Genomic DNA, 22462 nt, shown 5'->3' with positions numbered 1-22462 from the left:
TAGTTCACTGTGCACACATTCTGGAAAAGATGGTCTAGAGCAAAAACAGTCAGTGCTTCTGCTTATCAGATATAGAGAAACATAAGAGACCTGTGGAGAATTGTCTCCCAGTGCCAAACTAATTGAGGCACTGCCATCTTATGACCCCTTGTATTAGTTTGCTAGGGATGCTGTAACAAAGTGCCACAGGTAGGGTGGCTTAAACAACAACAATTTGTCTCAGAGTTTTTGAGTCTAAAAATCCTAGATCAAGGTGTCAGCAGACTTAATTTTCCCTGAGGCCTCTCTCCTCAGCTTGTAGATAGCCATCTCCTCCCACTGTCTCCCTATGATCTTTCCTGTGTCATGTCTGTTCCAAATTTCCTCTGTTAGAAGGACACCAGTCATATTGGATTAGGGCCTACCCGAGTGACCTCATTTTAATTACCTCTTTAATGATTCTATCACCAGGGGTGCCTGGGTGGCTCAGTTGGGTAAACGTCCAACTCTTGGTTTCAGCTCAGGTCATGATCTCACAGTTCATGGGATCAAGCCCCACATCTGGCTCTGTGCTGACAGTGGAGGACCTGCTTGGGGTTCTGTCTCTCTCCCTCTCTCTCTGCCACTCCTTTGCTCATCCTCTCTCTCTCTCTCTCTCAAAATAAGTAAACAAATGTTAAAAAAAAAAAAAGGACCCTATATAGTCACATTTTGAGGTACTGGGTGTTAGAACTTCAGTAGATAAATTTTGAGGGAATACAGTTCAGCTACAACACTGCAGCGTTTAAACACATGGCTTTTAGGGTTGATAAAATGGGAAGAGAGCACCTGGAGGGTGTCACAGAAGCTTTTAACTTGCTCAGCCCCAAGTAACCTACCCAAGTATCCCCTCTTCTTCCAGTCCAGGGGACAGACCTCACCTTAACTGCACCCAGGCCAGGATGTGTACTTACCCATGTGTTCAGAAAGGAGAGGAGAACTAGATAGTGATGAGCACTAGTCACGTCTCCTGCACCATGGTGGTGTGTTTCTCTTCAGTACTATTCAGCTGCTCAGGTGCAGAGGTGGAACAGGTAGCAGTTGAGTTTAATGTCAGAATTAGGATTCTGTCAGCTAGTCTGATGAGAAAAGAGAGTGGCAAGGGAAGTAAAGGTGTTTGTATAGAAGTGACTTCAGCGATGGACTAGAAGATGTAAACTGAGTAAAGAGCAGAGTAGGGGCATAAGGGATGAATAATATGAAAAGCTGGTGAGAACAGTGGATGGGAGGACTTGATGAGGTTGCAGAATTTGGGGACTGGAAGAAGTAGAGCAGGTGAGGTGGATGGATGAGGTGGTGGTCAGATAATGAGTTTCTTGAAGATGTCAGAGGTAATGTGGTTTCTGATGATGATGTCAAGAGTATGGCCCTGAAAAATGGGTGACTGAGATCAGGTGGATGGAAAGATTATTGTAAGTGAAAGAGTCAGGGTCAGATTTGTCATCTGTGTGGGTGTTGAAGTTACTTAGAGTGGGGACAACAGGAAGAGTAGAAAGGAAGAGGGGGATCCAGGTGATAAAATGAATGTGTGTTTCTCCCGTGAAGATACTCCTAGTCTTTGATTAGATTTGGTAGTACTCTAAAGAGTCTTTGACAGGGGTGCCTGGGTACCTCAGTTGGTTGAGCATCCAACTTCGGCTCAGATCATGAGCTTGTGGTTCATGGGTTTGAGTCCTGCATTGGGCTCTGTGTTGACAGCTCGGAGCCTGGAGCCTGCTTCAGATTCTTTGTCTCCCTCTCTCTCTGCCCTTCTCCCACTTTCTCTCTGTCTCTGTCTCTCAAAAATAAATAATATTAAAAAAAAATTTTTTTAAGTCTTTGTCAAATTGTGTTGTTGTTGTTGTTATTATTATTATGAAACTACTTGGCAACACATCCACAAAACCTCCTCCAGAGTTCTTTTTTTTTTAGAGATGGTCTATTGCTGATTTCTTATCATTCATTCTTGATATCATTTTTCATATTATTAATTGTGACTTTATCCCCCAGTATTGGGGTTGTCCCCTGAGAGCCCTCAAGTTCCCCTACATTAAAAAAACTGGGGTGCCTGGGTGGCTCAGTCGATTGAGCCTCTGACTTCCTCTCAGGTTTGTAAGTTTTTTGTAAGTTTGTAAATTTTTGTAAGTCTTGCGGTTTGTAAGTTTGAGCCCTACATAGGGCTCACTTCCATCAGCGCAGAGCCCGCTTTGGATCCTCTGTCCCCATCTCTCTCTTTCAAAAATAAACATAAAAAAAAAAAAAGAAACAATGAGAGAGCATAAAAAAAAAAAACTTAATAAATTCTGAAATCTTCCCTAGGCTAGTTAATAAAACCTGCCACCTGAATGTGTATTATGTGTGTGATATGTAGTGTTTATAGTAGGTGTGAATCTCTTTTTATATAAATGAAACATGTTCATCCCTTTTAGACTTTGTGTATATTTATGTGATGTGCTACATTTTAAGGATTTTTTTCTGCTGGCCTGGCATCTGCACAGGCTTCTGCAGACAATTTTATCTCTGTAAGCTTGTATGGAGCATTTGGGCTCCTGCCTGTCTCATCTTTTACAAACATTTTATTAAAACAAAAGAAAACAAAACAAAACAAAACAAAGTCTGTGGCCACACTCCGACCTCCTAGAGGCAGAGACCACATTGCTGACTTCAGGGTGGTCCTTGGGAATGATGTTTTGTTTGGGACCAGGAAATATTTTTAAGGGTGTGAAAATACTTGCATTGTGAGCACAAAGTGGAGTCTTGATAATACAGCTTTGCAAAATATTGATACAAAGTTCTCATGTCCAGAATAGTAGAATGTGAAAGGGTGAAGGCTGTTTTTATTTAAAGTTACCAGGTTTGCGTGTGAGGTTTGCTTTTTTCCTTCGTCCCCCTTAAATTCTTCAGTCATGCTTTGCTTGCTTGCTTTCAGTACTGCCAAATGAGAGAAGCTTTCAGAATGCTGCAAAAAGCAATAATTTGGATCTTATGGAGAAGCTGTTTGAAAAGAAGGTTAACATTAATGCTGTGAACAATGTGAGTACAAGTCACAGATGTGACAAGTGACTACTCTAAGGGTGGCTTGGATTTATACAGTGCAATTTAAATAATAATAACAATTGAAATGATTGTGGCGGATGAGGTGTGGGCTAGCTCCTTCAGTGGTAATTCCAGAATGTTTAAGCTAAAGGTGGAATCAAGCCGTGGGATAGGTTCTGAGTCTTTTAATATATCTTATCAGAGGGGAAATATACAGAGTCTTTGTGTGCATCTGTGCAAAATCTGTGGGTGGGCAGTAAAGCCAGTTGTCAGGGTTATGGGCCTGGACTTGGTCCTGGATTGTAGCCTGTGGATCACTGGCCTCATACATTCTGGAAAGGCAGAACATCTTTTGCTACACAGTTCATCATTGGTTTCTCTCCAGAGATTCCCTTTGTTGTTCAGTCCTGCAAATTTAAAATCTAAGGGAGAGCTTGGCTTTGTATTTTATTGCTTTAGAAGTACAGTGCATTTGCATGCTGGGCACTGGAGCCTTTTCTAAAACCTGGCTCTTAATTGTTCTTCAAGTACTTGGGTTTAGGAGAAAAGTCCACTGCCAGAAATACTGGATTTCCTACTGCTTGGTTTTGTAGAGATTTCCTGACAGCTTTTCAAGGCAAGGTTTATCAAAGTGGGGGCTGTGTTAATTACTTAGGACAATTAGTGCAAGTGGTTCAAGGGGATAGCAGAGGTGGATTTAATGCTAAATAAAGCATAAGCTTTAGGGTCCCTTCTTGTACAGACCCCTTCCAAGGTACTGGGGAGGGCTCTGGCAATGTGTTTTCATGGTTATATGGGTTTTTTTTTTTTAATCTGAAAAAGTAAGAAACTTTAACTGCCATCAATTCAGCTCTCTGACTGGCTTTAAAGACGGCTCCCTGAAGAGTGTAGAGTTTAGGTTCCACAAAACCTGGATCTGTCCCAGGCAGTGAGATCATAAGAATTGAAGTCACGCATCATACGCAGTGGAAGGATGTTTACCAGTTGTGCATGTGTGTATGTGAGAGGTATATGTTTGCTTGTATGTGGAAATTCATATGTCTGTGTATATACTGTGTGCATGTGTGTGTCTGATGTGTTATGGTTGTAATTAGTATTTATTGTCCATAGACATCCTAGAAAGAGTAGAAAAATAGAGTTTTGCAGCGTAACAATTTTAGGAACCAAACAAAAACAAAAACCAAAAAAAAAAAAAAAAAAAAAAAGAAAGGAATCAGGAAAGAAGGGAAGGGAGTGAAAAGAAAAGCAAGGGCCTTTGAAACTAATATCTACATAAATTGTTGAGTAAGTAAAGCAATAATCATTTTTCCAAGTAGCAGGGAATAGATTCTTTAATGTACTTTCATAATAATTAAAATTTTTTTCACATAAGACTTTATGATATTTTAAACCATATTTTTATATTAAAGTATTTAGAGAGATTTAATGCTAAATGAAGCATCATTTAGGGCACAACCTAGAGCACCTTAACTGACAGTCAGCATAGCAAATTGTCATGACCCCTTGATGAATTGTATTACTTTTTTTTAAGTTTATTTATTTATTTTGAGAGTGAGAGAGTATATACCTGCGCATGTGCACAAGCAGGGGAGAGGCAGAGAGAGAATGAGTGAGAAAATCCCAAGCAGACTCCGCACTATCAGCACAGAGTCTGACGCGGGGCTCAATCTCACCAACTGTGAGATCATGACTTTAGCCAAAACCAAGAGTCGGACACTTAACCAACTGAGCCACCCAGGTGCCCTGTATTATACTTTCTAATGACATCTCTTTTAGTCCCATTTATAGCAAATTGTTGATATGGTTGTTTGTAGAGTTGCTTAAAATCTGTGACGATAGAGATGAAGAAATACATGTAAGTGGTTTTATTGAATTATCTTGGATGCTGTTTTGGCTTGACATACTAGAACACAGCTCTAGATTGCAGACAGTGTCACGATAACTCATGTTTTGTCAAACTTAATTTATCATCAGCTTAGCTACCAAGGATATCAGATACTTAATTTTTGCAATAAATTATTTATTTGAAACAAAGGAGTAAATCCATGCGCAGGCACCTCCTTTGGATGCAAAAACAGTGCCTAGAGTATAGGAAATAAGATCTGTGTTTTACATGCATGCTAAACATCCATTGTCTGAAACACAATCAACTATGAAAATCCCAGGAGTGCCTTCTTGGCTTTCCTTTGAAACAAAAGATAGTTATAGCTTTCTTTTTCTGTGTCTGCATCTTTCATTGATTCATTGATTCATTGATTCATTCTCTTCTTTCTTTTATTCTGAAGCAGTTTGTTTCAGTAAAATTTATAGATCAAAAAATTTCAGAAGAAAGAGCATATACGATTGAACACCTAGGAAAATTTTTCTTTTGCATTATCAATGCAATGACTGGGTGGCACAGTCAGTTGAGCATCTGACTTCAGCTCAGGTCATGATCTCATGAATGTGAGTTCAAGCCCTGCGTCAGGCTCTGTGCTGGCAGCTCAGAGACTGGAGCCTGCTTCGGATTCTGTGTCTCCCTCTCTCTCTACCCCTCCCCTGCTCATGTTCTGTCTCTCTGTCAAAAATAAATAAACATTAAAAAAAATTTTTTTAATAATTGAATACAGGGAAAAATACTTTTGCTTTTTTAAAAAAAATGTTTATTATTTTTGAGAGTAGGGGAGGGACAGAGAGAGAGGGGGACAGAGGATCTGAGGCAGGCCCTGTGCTGACAGCAGAGAGCCCAATGTGGGTCTCGAACTCACAGACGGTGAGATCATGACCTTAACCAGTGCTCAACCAACTGAGCCACTCAGGCCCCCCACAAGTTTTACTTTTTTATTGAAATCCATTATACTATTAAAATCAATGATGAGTTATGCAATGCAAATATAAACATAAGATACAAAATTATGGCTGTTTGAAAAACAGGAATCATAAAGAGGACAAATAACAATCAAATGACTGAAAACACAAATTACGTTTCCTCAGATGAACCGCACAGCCCTGCATTTTGCGGTGGGGGCGAATCATTTATCCTCGGTGGATTTCTTGCTTAATCGCAAGGCCAGGGTGGATGTTGCTGATAAGGTAAGTTCATCTTCCTTTGGTAGAATGGATTGGAGCATGACCAGTGTATGGGGAAAATCTGGTCACTTCAGTTATCTTGTCTTCACATACGTCCAGAATATTTCCAAATGCAGTTTTCACTTTGGAAAGATCTCTGTAGAGAATATACACATTGTGTACTCTTTGTATTTGGTAACTAAATTGCTTACCCATTACCTGTAGGACTTAGGTTTTACTTATTTTCCCATATTTTTTTTTATTTTTTTATTTTTTAATATATGAAATTTACTGTCAAATTGGTTTCCATACAACACCCAGTGCTCATCCCAAAAGGTGCCCTCCTCAATACCCATCACCCACCCTGCCCTCCCTCCCACCCCCCATCAACCCTCAGTTTGTTCTCAGTTTTTAACAGTCTCTTATGCTTTGGCTCTCTCCCACTCTAACCTCTTTTTTTTTTTTTTTTTTTTTTTTTTCCTTCCCCTCCCCCATGGGTTTCTGTTATGTTTCTCAGGATCCACATAAGAGTGAAACCATATGGTATCTGTCTTTCTCTGTATGGCTTATTTCACTTAGCATCACACTCTCCAGTTCCATCCATGTTGCTACAAAAGGCCATATTTCATTTTTTCTCATTGCCACGTAGTATTCCATTGTGTATATAAACCACAATTTCTTTATCCATTCATCAGTTGATGGACATTTAGGCTCTTTCCATAATTTGGCTATTGTTGAGAGTGCCGCTATAAACATTGGGGTACAGGTGCCCCTATGCATCAGTACTCCTGTATCCCTTGGATAAATTCCTAGCAGTGCTATTGCTGGGTCATAGGGTAGGTCTATTTTTAATTTTCTGAGGAACCTCCACACTGCTTTCCAGAGCGGCTGCACCAAATTGCATTCCCACCAACAGTGCAAGAGGGTTCCTGTTTCTCCACATACTTATTTTCCCATATTGACCTTATGGCCAGTAATATGCATTTTTAAGAATAAGATAAGTTGACCAGAGTATAATTTGGGATGTAGAAGACAGAAGCTAACTAGCCTCAGAGACTTTAAATCTTGACTGTGCTCTGTGAACTCTGATAAGCAAAGCTTATTAAATAGGTACTATATGCTAGGCACCCATCTTAGGACTTTGATATTTAGTGCCTCCAACCTTGTGAAAAAGTGTTACTATAATACACAGTTTTCATATGAAGAGCGTAAGACACAGGTTAAATATCTTGCCCAAAGAATTAACATCTAAGAAGGTGTAGAGGCAGGATTTGAACTTGGTTTACTTGGTTCCAGAGACCATGATGTTAGCCACAAATCAGCTTAACTATTTGTCTGCCTAGATATCAAAATCCACCCTGAGGATTTCCACCTACTTTTCCCAACTTCACTTAATACTTTACCATGGCACGAGGAAAACCACCTGGGCTGGATATACCCAACATCATGTTTATCATCTCCAGTTGCAGAGAAAGATGATAGCCTTGGTTATTAGAATCCAATGGATCATAGTTCTTGGTTCTTAGTTAATCAAATGCTCTGTGGTTCTTCAACTGTTGAGAAGGTTTTCATAGAGCCATTCTATTTTCTGTGTTGATTGACTCCTTGGAGGGTAGACTCAGCACTCACTTACTTTTATTCTCACAGGGCCTGGGTTTAGTATGAGCTTGGTAAATCTTTGGAAGATGAATGAATGAAGTCACATCATCTCGTTGGTTTTGTTGGCATAGACATGGCCTAGACTTGATAATGATAAAAGTTTGTTTGTTTTACCAGTGAGGCACATCCTTCTCTATTTTATTAGTCTGATATTGGTAGGCAAGTTGATTGATATGTAACAGAATCACAGTGAAGAAGTACCTCTTACTAAAAATTGGCACTGAAAGCACTCCAATTATGTGAGGGTAGTAAGTTAGATTATGGTTATGGTACTTGAGGAACGTGTTGTTAGGATCTGGAAATTGTTGATTATTTTGTAGTGTTAGTTAGCCTGCAAAAGATTATTTGGTAATAGACCTAATTGCCAAGCGTCTATTCTTATTTTGACATTGAAACCTTGATACAATAAATTTTTATTTTGATTTTTAAATTGACTATACAGTTACTTTCTTTTTTGTGTAAAGTTCTATGAATTTTAATGCATGTATAGATTCATGTAATCACTACCATAATCAACATACAGAACAGTTGCCTCACCCAGAAAATTTCTCATGCTGCCTCTTTGTAGTCAAACCCTCCCTTACCCTGGCAACCACTGATGTTTTCTCCATCTCTATAATTTTGCCTTTTTGAGAATGTCATATAAATTATATCATGTAGTATATAACATTCTGACACTGGCTTCTTTCACTCAGCAAAATGTTTCTGTGATTCATTCATGTTGTATATATCAATAGTTCCTCCTTTTTTATTCTGACTAGTATTCCAGTGTATGGATGTACCACAGTTTATTCATGCATTCACCCATTGAAGAAGTTGTTATCAGTTTTTGACTATTACAAATAAAGCTGCTATTGGTTTCATGAAGATGGCACCAAAGGCAAAGAAGGAAGCTCTTGCCCTTCCCAAAGCTGCAGCCGAAGCAAAGGCTTTGAAAACCAAAAAAATGTGATGCGGAAAGGCATCCACAGTCACACACAAAAAAGAATTTCCACACGTCACCTACCTTCTGACGGCCCAAGACACTGCGTCTCTGAAGGCCCCACAAATATCCTTGAAACACTGTCCCCAGGAGAAACAAGTTTGACCGTTGTGCCATCAAGTTCCCCCTGACTGAGTCAGCCATGAAGAAAACAGAAGACAACAACGCACTTGTGTTCATTGTGGATTCAAGGCCAACAAGCACCAGATCAAACAGGACATGAAGAAAGTACGACATTGTCATGGCCGAGATCAACACGCTGATCAGGCCTGATGGAGAGAAGAGGGCATATGTTCGACTGGCTTCTAACTATGATGCTTTGGATGTTGCCAACAAAATTGGAATCATCTAAATTGAGTCCAACTGGCTGAATCTAAATATAAATGTTTTCACAAACAACAACAACAAAACGAATAAAACTGCTAGCAACATTCGTGTGCAGGTTTTATGTAGGCAAAAGTATTCATTTATCCATTATAAATCTCTGGGAGTGAGGTTACTGGGTCGTATAGTAAGCTGTGTACAAGAAGCTGCCAGACTGTTTTATAGTGTCTGTACCTTTCAGTCCCACCAGCATTGTAGCAGAATTCCATTTGTTCCACAACCTCATCAGCACTTGGCATTTTCTTTTTTTTCCCCTTAATGTTAGAATTCCTTTTTTTATGTTTATTTATTTATATTTGAGAGAGAGAGATAGCATGCAGGGAAGGGGAAGAGAGAGAGGGAGAGAGAGAATATCAAGCAGACTCTGCACTGTCAGCACAGAGCTCACTGCAGGCCTCCATCTAAAGAACCGTGAGATCAAGACCTGAGCCAAAATAGAGTCAGACGCTTAACCGACTGAGCACCTAAGCGCCCCTTCTTAATTAGCCTTTCTAATAAATATGTATTGGCATCACATTGTGGTTTTAATGACTAATGATAGTGAGCATCTTTCTTGTGTTATTTACTATTTGTATACTTTCTTTGATTATGTGTCTATTCAAATATTTTGAATATATTTTTTAAATTGGGTTTTTTGCTTTCTTGTTCAGTTTTGAGAGTTATTTATATATTCTGGATACAAGTCCTTTGTTTGATATGTGATCTACAAATATTTTCCCACATTTTTTACAGAGCAAAAGTTTTTAATTTTGATGAAGTACAGTTTACCTATAATTAAAAAACCACCAAGAATGACTTGCCTAACTTAAGGTCATGATGATTTTCTCATATTTTTTCTTCTAAAATTTTTATAGCTGTGTGTTTTACATTTAGATCTGTTGTCCATTTTTGGGCACCTGGCTGGTTCAGTTGGTGGAGCATTGGACTCTTGATCTTGGGTTTGTGAGTTTGAGCTCCACACTGGGTGAAGAGATGACTTAGGAATAAAATCTTTAAAAAAATAAAAATTAAAAAACTAAAAACAAAATTGATCTATTGTCCATTTTGAGTTAATTATAAGGTATGAGGAATAGGTCAAGATTCTTGTTTTTTTCTTGCATATGGAGGACCCATTTCCTCATCACTTGATGCCAGTGTCACTTCAGTTTTCAGTACTTTGGACCTTTCCTGCATATGTACCATCCAGGGCCCATTCTGAGACCTGTGCAGTGGTCTGCCTCATAGTTCACCATTCCAGGCCTTTGGCATGCTGTTTAGAGTCAGGTCCATGTAAGGGTCAGGGTGCGGCCACACACACATCTTTATGGGCTCACTTTCTTGAGCTTCCCCCTCTCTGGAATCATCACCCCCACTTTTCCCAGCTCCAGGGCCCCTCTCCCCCTTTTCTTGGTGTGCTGACTAGAAAGTTGAGGGTGTATGTAGTCTCTCAGCTCTGCTATGTGCTTCCCACAATTAGGTCTGCCTCTGCAACTAAGGGAGGAAAACAAGCAACTTGAGTCACCACCCTACCTGCTCTTCTGACCACAGTTTCTCGGTCAGTTTTAGGTGCTTTCCCAGTCCCTGCTACTGCTACCTCTTCTACCACAGGGTTCCAGCTTTGGGAAGGAGGCTTGTGTACAGCAGAGCCAGAACAGAAAAAAGAAACAGTATTTCCCCTACTTTCTCTTTCTTGCAGGATCCCCCTTCTGCTCCATAGACCAGAAAGAGGGTTTTGTTTTTTTTTGTTTTTTTTTTTTTTTTAGCTCTTTGTGTCTGTGCCCAGGACACGTTTCTGTGACTTGCACTGCCTTGAGTTCAACCTGGAAGGTATGGAAGGAAAACAAAAACAAAACAAATCCGAAAACCCTCATTGTTTATATTTTGAGTTTTGGTTTACTTCCCCAATCTACTTGCTATTATTTGCTTCCCAGAGTCCTCAAATAGCTGTGCCATGCACTCTTTCTGGAGATTTTGGTCACATTTGGTGAGAGAGACCAGGAGCAGTATACTTACTCCATTCTACACAGGACCATAACCCCAAATCTTTAATGTACTATAAAAGGGGAAAGAATTGTACAATAAACATTTATGCATCCACTGCCCAGGTTGACAGCATCTTTTCCTTTAAAAAGCATGTCTGAGGATTGCCGTGTTTCTAATATATTAAATACACTGCTGGTTTCTGTCAGAGTATAAGTCACTTGTTCCTGAAATGTTGAAGAGATGTTTTACCAAGCTATTCTCTTTGAGGCTTTTCCAAATGTACATTTGGAAGCTAACATCAGCTTTTTGTAACTTGGCCTTGTGAGAGTGTGTGTGTATGTATTTCTGATGTACCTCTGTAGTCCACCTTGAAAGTTTCACTAAGTTTAATATTTCTGTAACTAACTTAATTATTCACAGTGGCATTAGTACATAACCAATAAAATTCTTTTATAATTCAAGCAGTGCTGTGTTTGGTCAAACCTGGCCGTCTCTTTATTTGGGTGATGACCCCTGAGTTTGATTTGGCAGCTGTGTCTTCTAAGCTCTAACACCTGTTTGCAAAGAGCCAAAAATCAAACCCCTTCCCCATCAGTATTTATTCATTGCCTGCTGTGGGTAAGTCTCAATGCCAACTGCTGGGAATTCAACACCATTTAAGTTCTTATTACTCCTAAGTGTAGTCCTGGGACGGAAACACTTGTATTTCCTGGGAGCTTGAAATGCAGAATCAGACCCACCCCTGACCTCCTGAATCAGAATCTGTGATTTAACACGATTCCCAGGTAATTGTTTCAGGAAACATTGGCAAGACATACAGTCCCTGCTTTGAAGGGTGTACAGTCTTTTGACTGTTAACTAACTTGGATTTAAATAAAGTTTAAAAAATTAAAAATTAAAAATAAATAAATACATGGGGAAAAATAAAAATAAAAGTTCCATTTAAAACCAAAAAAATAGGGGCATCCCGGTGGCTCAGTTGGTTAAGCATCCAACTTCGGCTCAGGTCATGATCTCATGGTTTGTGGGTTTGAGCCCTGCATCCAGCTCTGTGCTAACAGCTCAGAGCCTGCAGCCTGCTTTGGATTCTGTGTCTCCCTCTCTCTGCCCCTCCCCCACTCATGCTCTGTCTCTCTCTCTCTCAAAAATAAATAGATATTAACAATTTTTTTTAAAAAACTAAATTAAAAATTGGCTGTCTCAGGAAGGTGGAATGGAGGGTGCTGAACTAGGAAAACTGGGACCTGCATTCTAGGCCCCAAGTTAGACAAGTAATATAGAGCAAACGTTATGAGTATGATATGTAAAATCAGAAGAAACTGACCTCCAATTCTGGTTCTGGTACTTTCAAGTGCTGTGATCTAGTTAATGCTCACTTTCAGGTTCCTTATCTATAAGTAATATGTCTGCTTTTCTGTTTCCTTTTATCCCTGGCAAAAAATCATCTATTACTCTGTTAAAGTGCCTTCTAAAACTAAGTCTTCTCATGGGGTGCCTGGGTGGCTCAGTCGGTTGAGCGTCCGACTTCGGCTCAGGTCATGATCTCACAGTTTGTGAGTTCGAGCCCTGCATCAGGCTCTGTGCTGACCGCTTGCTCAGAGCCTGGAGCCTGCTTCAGATTCTGTGTCTCCTCTCTCTGCCCCTTCCCCGCTCACACTTTGTCTCACTCTGTTTCTCAAAAATAAATCAATGTAAAAAAAAAATTAAAGAAATAAATAAATAAAACTAATTCTTCTCACACATCTTATTTGGATCTTGTAATCAACTGTGTTTGTAACCTAGGAAACCAGTTTGCTAGATGTATATAATATGAGTAAATAAACAAGGATGAGGGTCTGCAGGGGCACCTCCATTTGTAAAGAGCATAAGCCTTTTGGCATTTATTTTGGCTGCCCCAGAAATTACGTTAATGTATTCTCTTCTTAGGAAAGTACAAGTGTGGAGAAATGAAAAAGGAAGTCCCATATTATTGAAGTGTAACTCTAAATTAGCGGTTCTCAACTTGAAGGGGGGGTGTTGTCAATTTTGTTCCCAGGAAATACTTGGAGATGTTTGGAGATACTTTTAATTGCCGTGGCTGAGGGGAGATATTGGCATTTAATGGGTAGAAGCCAGAGATAACTGCAAAACATCCTATAATCCCAGACAGCCTCCCACAACAAAAAATCACCTGGCCAAAATGTCATAGTGCCACTGTTGATAAGCCTTGTTTTAAATGTACGTACTTTATAAAATTTACATTTCACCTGTCACACTACCCAGTGAATTAGTCTATTTAAATATTTGTAATTCCAGTATGAAAAAAATGCTTACTAATTTCTGCACTCTTTTTCCCAAGGAACAATGATGTACAATAACTAGTTGAGGTTCTTCAAAAAATGTGCCCTGAATACAATTCACTCCTCAATTGCCTTTCTCTACACATGAATGCTCTATATTCATTAATACTAAATCCATTTTCTATATGACCAAAAAAGAGGTCAGAAATATTTTTTATAGGAGATGAATCACATTTTGATAGGAGCTCTTTTTTTCCTAAGAGGTCATGCTTAATTTCAAAGCAGGCAACACTCAGAGATTTCAAGCTCTAATCATAAAATCCAGGAGTCAGGAATTCAAACTGCCAACAACAGGAACTTCTGAAGCCATAAATTCCAAGTGGAGTCATCATTCCTCACAGGCAAAGAATCACTGCTCACAGATGTAAATTTCCCCATAGAAAAGTTCATAATACTATGTCTTGTGACACGAAACTGACATGCCTAGGGCAGTTTGTGAGCATGTGTCATGGATTACACTCACAGTTGCACAGAATGCTCTGTAAAGTGTAAAAGGCCCAGAGTCAGTGACAGTCTGGCCTTAGCACCAGTCTGGTCGTAAGCAAGAAGGTCAATAACTTCCCCTGGGGAATATTTGCCCAGGAAGAGCTTCCCATCGATAAGAAGCTCGGAGGGGCGCCTGGATGGCGCAGTCGGTTAAGCTTCCGACTTCAGCCGGGTCACGATCTCGCAGTCCGTGAGTTCGAGCCCCGCGTCGGGCTCTGGGCTGATGGCTCGGAGCCTGGAGCCTGTTTCCGATTCTGTGTCTCCCTCTCTCTCTGCCCCTCCCCCGTTCATGCTCTGTCTCTCTCTGTCCCAAAAATAAATTAAAAACGTTGAAAAAAAAATTTAAAAAAAAAAAGAAGCTCGGAGAGCTGATGCCTATCATTATCCCCAAAATACCACCTCCACCTGGGATTCTTTGTTTACATCTAGATCCTCCATTCATCTAGTGTGCCTGTTCCGAAGATTCGGGGATGCCACCCACTTTGAACCTGGAGCTCTTAGCATCGGGGCCATGCATCTTATCCTTAGCTTACAATTGTGTTTTTTAAATTCCACATATGAGTGAAATCATAGGCTATTTCTCTTTTTCTGACTTATTTTGCTTAGCATAATAGATTCTAGTTCCATCCACTTTGTTGCACATGGCAAGATTTCATTCTTTTTGCTTGCTGTGTAATATTCCGTGTGTGTGTGTGTGTGTGTGTATGTGTGTGTGTGTGTGTGTGCATGTGTGTATAGATATACATGCATGGTGTGTATATATATACACATTCATACACACAGACATGCACAGAGACCACATCTTCCTTATACATTCATCATTTGATGGACATTTGGGCTCTTTCCATAATTTGGATATTGTTGATAGTGCTGCTATAAACATTGGGATGTGTGTGCCCTTTGAATCAGCATTTTTGTATCCTTTGGATAAATACCTAGTAGTACAATTGTTGGGTCATAGGGTAGTTCTGTTTTTAATTTTTTGAGGAAACTTCATACTGTTTTCCAGAGTGGCTGTACCAGTTTAATTCCCACCAGCAGTGCAAAAGTGTTCCTCTTTTTTTCCACATCCTCGCCAACATCTGTTGTTTCTGAGTTAATTTTAGCATTCTGAGAGGTATGAGGTGGTATCTCACTGTGGTTTTGATTTATATTTCCCTGATGATGAGGGATGTTGAGCATCTTTTCATGTGTCTCTTAGCCATCTGGATGTCTTCTTTGGAAAAATGTCTGTTCATGCCTTTTGCCGATTTCTTACTGGATTATTTGGTTTTCGGGTGTTGAGTTTGATAAGTTCTTTATAGATTTTGGATACTAACCCTTTATCCGACTGAGATAGCCAATGTTAACTGTTAGCTATTTCCTTTCACACTTTTCTCCTACGCATTCAGTATATGAGTCTAACTGCCTATAGCATCCCTAAAGTTTCCTGATAAAGTCTTTGATAGTCTGTTTCATGCACATATGCACCTATATTATTTTATATGGAGAAAATATTTCAAATAAGGTATATATATTGGGATTCTTTTTATAACTTCAGTCTTCTCTGTTTTTTCTTTTTTGTGTACATACTCCTTCTCCAGTGACTACATTTAACAATGCAGAGTATGTGTGTTTATATCTGTACCTTTCCTCATACTCATAACCATATCCATCTACGTATTGAGTATCTATCTACCTATGTACCCACCTTTTTAAAATGTTTATTTATTTATTTTTGAGAGAAAGAGGAGGGAGGGAGGGAGAGAGAGAGAGACAGAGAGAGAGAGAGAGGGATAGAGGGAGGGAGAGAATACCAAGCAGCCTCCACACTGTCAACACAGAGCCCAATGTGGGGCTCAGTCTCATGAACCTGAGATCATGACCTGAGCTGAAATTGAGAGTCAAATGCTTAACCCACTGAGCCACCCCGGTGCCCCTCCAACTCATTTTTTTATGGCTGCTTGATGTGGTGTCACTGTTCCCTAATGTGTTCAGCATTCCTATTATTAATGGACATTTACCTTTGCTCACATTTTTAAGGGTTACAGTTAATATCCTTGTTTATATAACATTAGGTCCTAAAACTCATTTTCAAGGGATAGATTCCCAGTAGTGGAATTCCTTGTTGAATTTAAAATTTCGGTAGATGTTGCCAAATTGCTGAAACCAAAGTGGTTCATTTCCACTAATACCTTAAGAGAGCACCTTTTTGGGGGTACACTTTTTCAATTGGTTTAATTGCCTTCTTCTTGTTGATTTGTAAGAGGCTTCATGTATTAGAGAAAGTAACCACTTATGTTTATTAAGATACATTTTGAAAAATCTATTTATTGACTTCATCATCAGTCTTTCCTTTTGTAACTTGTAGATCAAGACACTGTGTCTTACAGTCTAGAATTTCTTGTAATATATGTACTTTTTGTGTGCTTTTTTACGTGTATAATATGATACAGGATTTGATTTTATTTTCTTCCCTATGGAGAACCACTTGTCCTTGCACCATTTAAAATGTATTCCTCTCCCCCATAGAATTGAAATATTACATTTACTGAATATTAAATTTTCTCCCTATTTCTTCATTTTCAACATTTCAGTATTAACTTGGTCTTTGTTGACTGAAATAATGTGTTGTGGCTCATCCAAGTGATACTTGTCTTTTCTCTTCTTGGGGAAGCACGGCTTGACAGTAATTCACCTTGCAGCCTGGTCTGGAAGTCTTGAGATCATGCTCATGCTGGTTAGAGCTGGAGCAGACCAGAGAGCCAAGAATCAGGTGGGTATGTGGGTCACTCCTGAAAATAGTCCTCACTGTACCAATGTGGGTTGGGGAAGTCTTAAGATCGTTGTGTAATTATGTCCCTTACCTTGGCTCTCTTCAGGATGGAATGAATGCCCTCCACTTTGCAGCTCAGAACAATAATGTACGCATTGTGGAGTACCTCATTCAAGATCTGCACTTGAAGGACCTGAACCAGCCCGATGAGGTATGTTTGCTCTGGTAGGATAGGTCCTGTGTACACCTCCACCTACCTTCCTCTTTCTTCCTACTCCTCCTAGAGCTGCCAAAGCAGCCAGCACAGACAGACCTGGCCCTGTACCCAGCTCCTCCGTCACTCTGGCAGATGGCAGAACAGATGAGAAGTGTTGGTGTTGGTGGTGACCCTGGCATCTGCACATGGGGAGGATGAGGAGTATTGAGGAAGCCGCTAAGTTCTTTTTTCCCCCTTTACTCTCTCATCCTGGTTGGGTGTAGACAGTATCCACCCTATTTTGTATTTAGAATGTATGCTTTCATTTTACTACATTATGCTTGGCCTTTTTGGAGTGTATTTGGCCCAAGTGTATGTAGTAATGAGCCATGGAATATAATGCAATTTTACTGTACTTGTCTACATTCCTTTTCTTTTCAGGTGTAGATATATAATAATAACAGCTACCACCTGTTGAGTATTTATTGGTGTGCTAGGTACAAAGGAAAGCTATTTACTTACATTATTTCATTGAGAGGTTTAGGGCCTGGTGTATATGGTTTAACAAATCTTTGCTAAATGAATGAATTCTCCTGTTAATTCCCATAATAATCCTATACAGCAGGATTTTGCTTATTTTTAATTTTTTTAATGTTTATTTATTTTTGAGAGAGAATGCAAATGGGCGAGGGGCAGAGAGAGAGGGAGACACAGAATCTGAAGCAGGCTCCAGCCTCCGTGCTGTTAGCACAGAACTTGACATGGGGCTTAAACTCACAAACTGTGAGATGATGACTTGAGCTGAAGTCGGACACTTAACTGGCTGAGCTGCCCAGGTGCTCTGGATTTTGCTTTTTTTTTTTTTTTTTTAATGTTTGTTTATTTTTGCAGGAGAGAGAGACGGGGGGGGGGGGCAGGGACAGAGAGAGGGAGACACAGAATCTGAAACTGGCTCAAGACTCTGAGCTGTCAGCACAAAGCTGTATGTGGAGCTTGAACTCACAAACTCTGAGATCATGACCTGAGCCAAAGTCAGATGCTTAACCAACTGAGCGAGCCTGGTGCCAAGAATTTTGCTTATTTTTAAAGGTGATAAATTTGAGGCTCAGAAAGGCTGAGTACCTCATCCATATCCCAGAGTTGGACAGTGAGAGTCAGAATTTGAATTCAGGTCTCGCTGACCTCAGTCACCATGCTGTCCTGTCTCTCTTCTCAGATGACTGTGGACATTCCTCCTGTGTCATGAACTGTCTTTTCCCTGGAATATCTTCTTCTAGGCCTTTTTCATAAGGGAGTATACCCTGTGAGATTGAAGTTTTGATTTCAAATGTGACCTCTTTTTCACTGTGCCTACAATAGTCTCCATAAAAGTCTCTCCATAAATTAATCAGTAATACCTCATTTCACCTCTTGTAAAAAAACGTTCACATTCTTGTCTGACTCCAGTCTTAAAAACAACAACAACAACAACAACAGTAATTTCTTCAAATGAAGTCTGTAAGTTTCTTTTACTTCCTCTGAGTATGACTGAGCATCTGTACATTTACAGCTTGGAGGCAGACAGACATGGGCTGTGGTCTGGGCATGTATTAGTTACACGGTTTTAAGCAAGTTCTCTGACTGCTGAAAGCCTCGGTATCTACAAGGGATAATTGGGGAGGCAATACCTTTATGGTTTGATGTAGAGTATTGACATTTCCTCAATTTTATGTAAAAAATGCCTATGCCATTGAACTTCACTGTAAGCCATTCTACCACCCTTTTCTAATCAGATACCACCCCTAAGCCATTCTTATGTAGCAGTATTGGAACAGCCACTGTTGAGATGTTTAAATGAGTTAATGACTATAAAACACTTAGCAAAGAGTCTGGTACCTGGTAAGTGCTCACTAAATGTAGTTGTTATAACAGTAATCATAGGGCAAAATGCATTGTCTGATTTCCTCAAAATCATAATCATAGATAGCATCTAGTGTCACAGTGTGGACATTAGATCATTCTGGTTTGATTGATGCTAGGTAGGGATGTGACCTGTGAATGAATTCCACTCAATTCCATTCAGCAGATATTTGGTATCTGTGAGACACATGACTGTCTTCCTTTTCAGTGGGCTCCAGCTGCTTTGACAGGAGACAGCTGTGTATGGGAGGATCAATAGGCTGAAGGGACTCAAAGACCAAAGCAGGTTTGTGGGGAGCCTTCACATCTGGAACTTCTGCTGGCCAGCAGCCCTCTTGCCCACCGTCTCTGTAGCTGGCTCTGGGGTTGTCCTGTCCCACCCCTCTTCCTCCTCCTCTGTCTGGTGGGAAAAAGACTGGGGAGCCCTGGCAGCAGACTGTGCAGAACCACATGTCCAACTGAGAGATCTTTTTTAAAAAATTTTAAATGTTTATTTATTTTTGAGAGAGAGAAAGAGTGTGAGTGGGGATGGGGTAGAGAGAGACGGAGACAGAATCCATATCAGGCTCCAGGCTCTAAGCTGTCAGCACAGAACCCACGAGCTGCAAGATCATGACCTGAGCTGAAGTCTGACACTCAATTGACTGAGCCATCTAGGTGCCCCCCCCCCAACTGAGAGATCTTAAAATTAAGATGGATTCAGAGACATATGAGGAATGAACAAATAAATACTGGCTCATTTGGGAGAAAGGAATCTCTGAATCCAATTTTAGTTTTAAAGAAACCTAAGTGGATCAATGCAAAAGACAAAGTCTACTCTTTTTCTGAGATCTGTGAATGGGGTTCAAGAATGTTGGCAAAATCCAGTATGAACTGGGATCAGGAGCTCAGGATCTATTAATTCATCTTTGGATTTTCCATCTGTGTTTACTTAAAAGTATTGTGGAACTCATTGAATGCATTTGATAGAAAAAAACTGCTTCACTCTCATAGCTGGCCCTCTTGCCTACTTTCTTATCCGCTGAATGTGATTGAGAGCCTGTTTACTGACCAGTATTAGTAAGATTGTTTTCTCTAGCCCAGAGGGAACTCCAAAAGCTAACAAGGAAAGCCTTATAGGGAGGCGGTCTTTATTAATAAAAGGGGTGTCACTAGGCCCAGGAGAGTGTGGGTGGGGATGGGAGAGATGGAAGACATGGAAAATACTTTGAGGTTTCTTTCAGGTCCATAGCTTGGGAAATCATGTGTCCTCTCCAGGGGAGAGAGAGTAGAGCAGCCAGGAGAAGTTTTGGGTGAAGTAGTGTAGATGTTCTGAATCTACGTGTAAACTTCCATCTAGTGGTCAAAAATAAGCACTCAAAATGTTTGGAGTGGAGCAGGGACACAGAAAGGAATGGCTTTAGAGTATATGCATAGTTGTTGAATCTAAGAGTTTGGTGGTACAATGTAAGGTTGGTTTCAGCTGCATACTTAATGGGAACTTCCATTGGTTCAAATGAATATAGGAAGTCTTTAGAGGTCAAAATGCAAAGAAGCGTCCCATTTTGGAGTGTTGGGAATAATGAGCATGAGAGGATTTGAAAAGATAGATTTTCTTGTATGGACCTGAGGCCAATATTTAAGGGTTCCAGTGTGCAAGGGGAGAGCTCATCCTACCCACCCTAGGTCCATGACTGCGTATTTAACACACTGCTCCTTCAGTAGTTTTTACTTCATGGCAACTTATTTTTCCCTCTCAAATCTCTAGTTATTAGGGAATCTCCTGGTGTTTTCCTTATGTTGGGGTTCTGTTGTGAGGGTCCCAGGATAAGGAGAGTTGCCATGGGGTGTAGACCTACACACAAGGCACTGGAGGACTTTGTGCTGGGTCCTCCCTGGCCTCCTCTCAGAGGCTCTCCAGGGCACCACCTCTGAGATCTCTATGGGCAAGAAGAGTCAGTTTGGACTTCAGGTGCCTATTGAATGGCTGTTTATGAAATCTTTGTTTAATTTGGTAACTTGTCAAATTTGATAATCCTGGTAGTAAACTTCAAAATGAAAAATAATTTCAAAAAAAATTTTTAATGTTTATTTATTTTTTGAGAAAGAGAGAGACAGAGCATGAGAAGGTGGGGGTGGGGGTTGGAGAGAGAGAGGGAGCCACGAAATCCAAAGCAGGCTCCAGGCTCTGAGCTGTTAGTGCAGAGCCTGACGCGGGGCTTGAACTCATGGACCATGAGATCATGACCTGAGCCCAAGTCGGAAGCTTAACTGACAGCCACCCAGGTGCCCCCAAAATAATTTCAAATTAACAATTTTAACCCCTTAGATTTGTTCACATGCAAATAATTTAAATGCATTGAATTAAAACATGTTAGGTTAAATATACATTGTGTTAATAAAGGAAAAAGGAATTCTAGCCCCTTCTTATGCTCATTAATTAAGGAAGGCAATCAGCATCCTGAGCTGGGGAGACATTGTGATTTGTCTGCAGCTTGGGGCTCTGACACCACTATTCCATTGCCCTGACTGAAAAATCTCCCTGCCTTGCAAGTGGGCAGGAGTCCTGTGAGGCTGCACTGCATAGAGGTCGACTTGAACATCATTTTAAAAGGATTGGATGGGTAAAAAATGAAATGAGACATGGTAAGAAACAGAATTTAAACAGGAAAAAAACAAGTATTTTTAAAGTTCTTATTTTTCCTAATAACTAAGATGAGAGAAAAGATTTATATCTCATTTTACTGTCACTTCTTCCTTATTTATGCTCCCTTTTGATACATTTCTAAAATATAGATTACTTTAAATGCCCTTATTTTGTGTAATTTCACGTTCACATTTTTTTCCCCTTGATAATCACATTTTTAAAGGGCATCCAAAGTTGAAAGTAATAGCTGTTTTCTTGGTGAAGAAAAATGTTTCAACTCTGATAACCTCCCATTTCTTCCCAGACTAGGCTTTCTTTGTGGGTGGGTCCTCTGTCACTTTGTTTAGCCATGCAGAAATGCAAGCCTTTGTATTAGCCAAGGGTAAGAGTAAGGCCTTTTTAAAGTTCAACGGACCCCTGGTACTTCTAGTAGTATTCGTTCCCATACTACTAAATATGTATCTGTGAGACTTCTTTCTGCGATGAGTGATAAAAATCCAGTTTAATCTAGATTAAGCAATAGTGGTAATTTATTTATTCCTAACTAAAAAGTTGGAGGGTGTATCTGAATGGCTTCAGGCACGGCTGGATCCAGCCCCTTTTTTTTTTTCTCCCTCTCCAACTCTCGATTGTCTCTGTTGGCATTATTGGTACTCTCCACAAGGTGGGAAAGATGGCTGCTAGCAGTTTCAAGATATTCTTAGGGATATTCTTATGGATTTTTATTCATAAGAAAGAAAATTTCTCTCATTAGATGATCATATATAGGGTGCCTGGATGGCTCAGTCATTTAAGCATCCTACTCTTGATTTCAGCTCAAGTCATGATCTCACAGTTAGTGAGTTTAAGGCCCATGTGAAGCTCAGTGCTGACAGCACAAAGCCTGCTTGGAATTCTCTCATTCCCTCTCTCTCTTTGCCCCTTTCCTGCTTGTGCATGCATGTGTACACACTCTCTCAAAATAAATAAACTTTAGGAAAAAAATAAATGTGCATATATAAATCTCAGAAACAACTCTCTTCGGCCCTGCTTGAATCATCTGCCTAATCCTGGACCAATCACTGTGACCAGCGTGGGTTAAAGTGATCACTTC

The 22462-nt window shown here is 40.0% G+C and overlaps 1 protein-coding gene across 1 annotated transcript in view; it reads left to right on the top strand.

Moving 5' to 3' along the window:
• The window catches only part of ANKDD1B (ankyrin repeat and death domain containing 1B), a 65252-nt gene that overhangs the window by 6562 nt on the left and 36228 nt on the right, over window positions 1-22462 (top strand). Inside the window, exons 2-5 of the mRNA XM_019462986.2 lie at window positions 2927-3030; window positions 6007-6105; window positions 16550-16648; window positions 16755-16859. Coding sequence (XP_019318531.2) covers window positions 2927-3030; window positions 6007-6105; window positions 16550-16648; window positions 16755-16859 — 407 coding nt within the window. The remainder of the gene's footprint in view (window positions 1-2926; window positions 3031-6006; window positions 6106-16549; window positions 16649-16754; window positions 16860-22462) is intronic.

This window comes from Panthera pardus, unplaced genomic scaffold, assembly GCF_024362965.1.
Source record: "Panthera pardus isolate Hobbes unplaced genomic scaffold, ASM2436296v1 HiC_scaffold_2, whole genome shotgun sequence".
NCBI lineage: Eukaryota > Metazoa > Chordata > Mammalia > Carnivora > Felidae > Panthera > Panthera pardus.
Note: the sequence above shows the minus strand (reverse complement) of the source record. Positions and strands in the feature narration are given on the sequence as shown.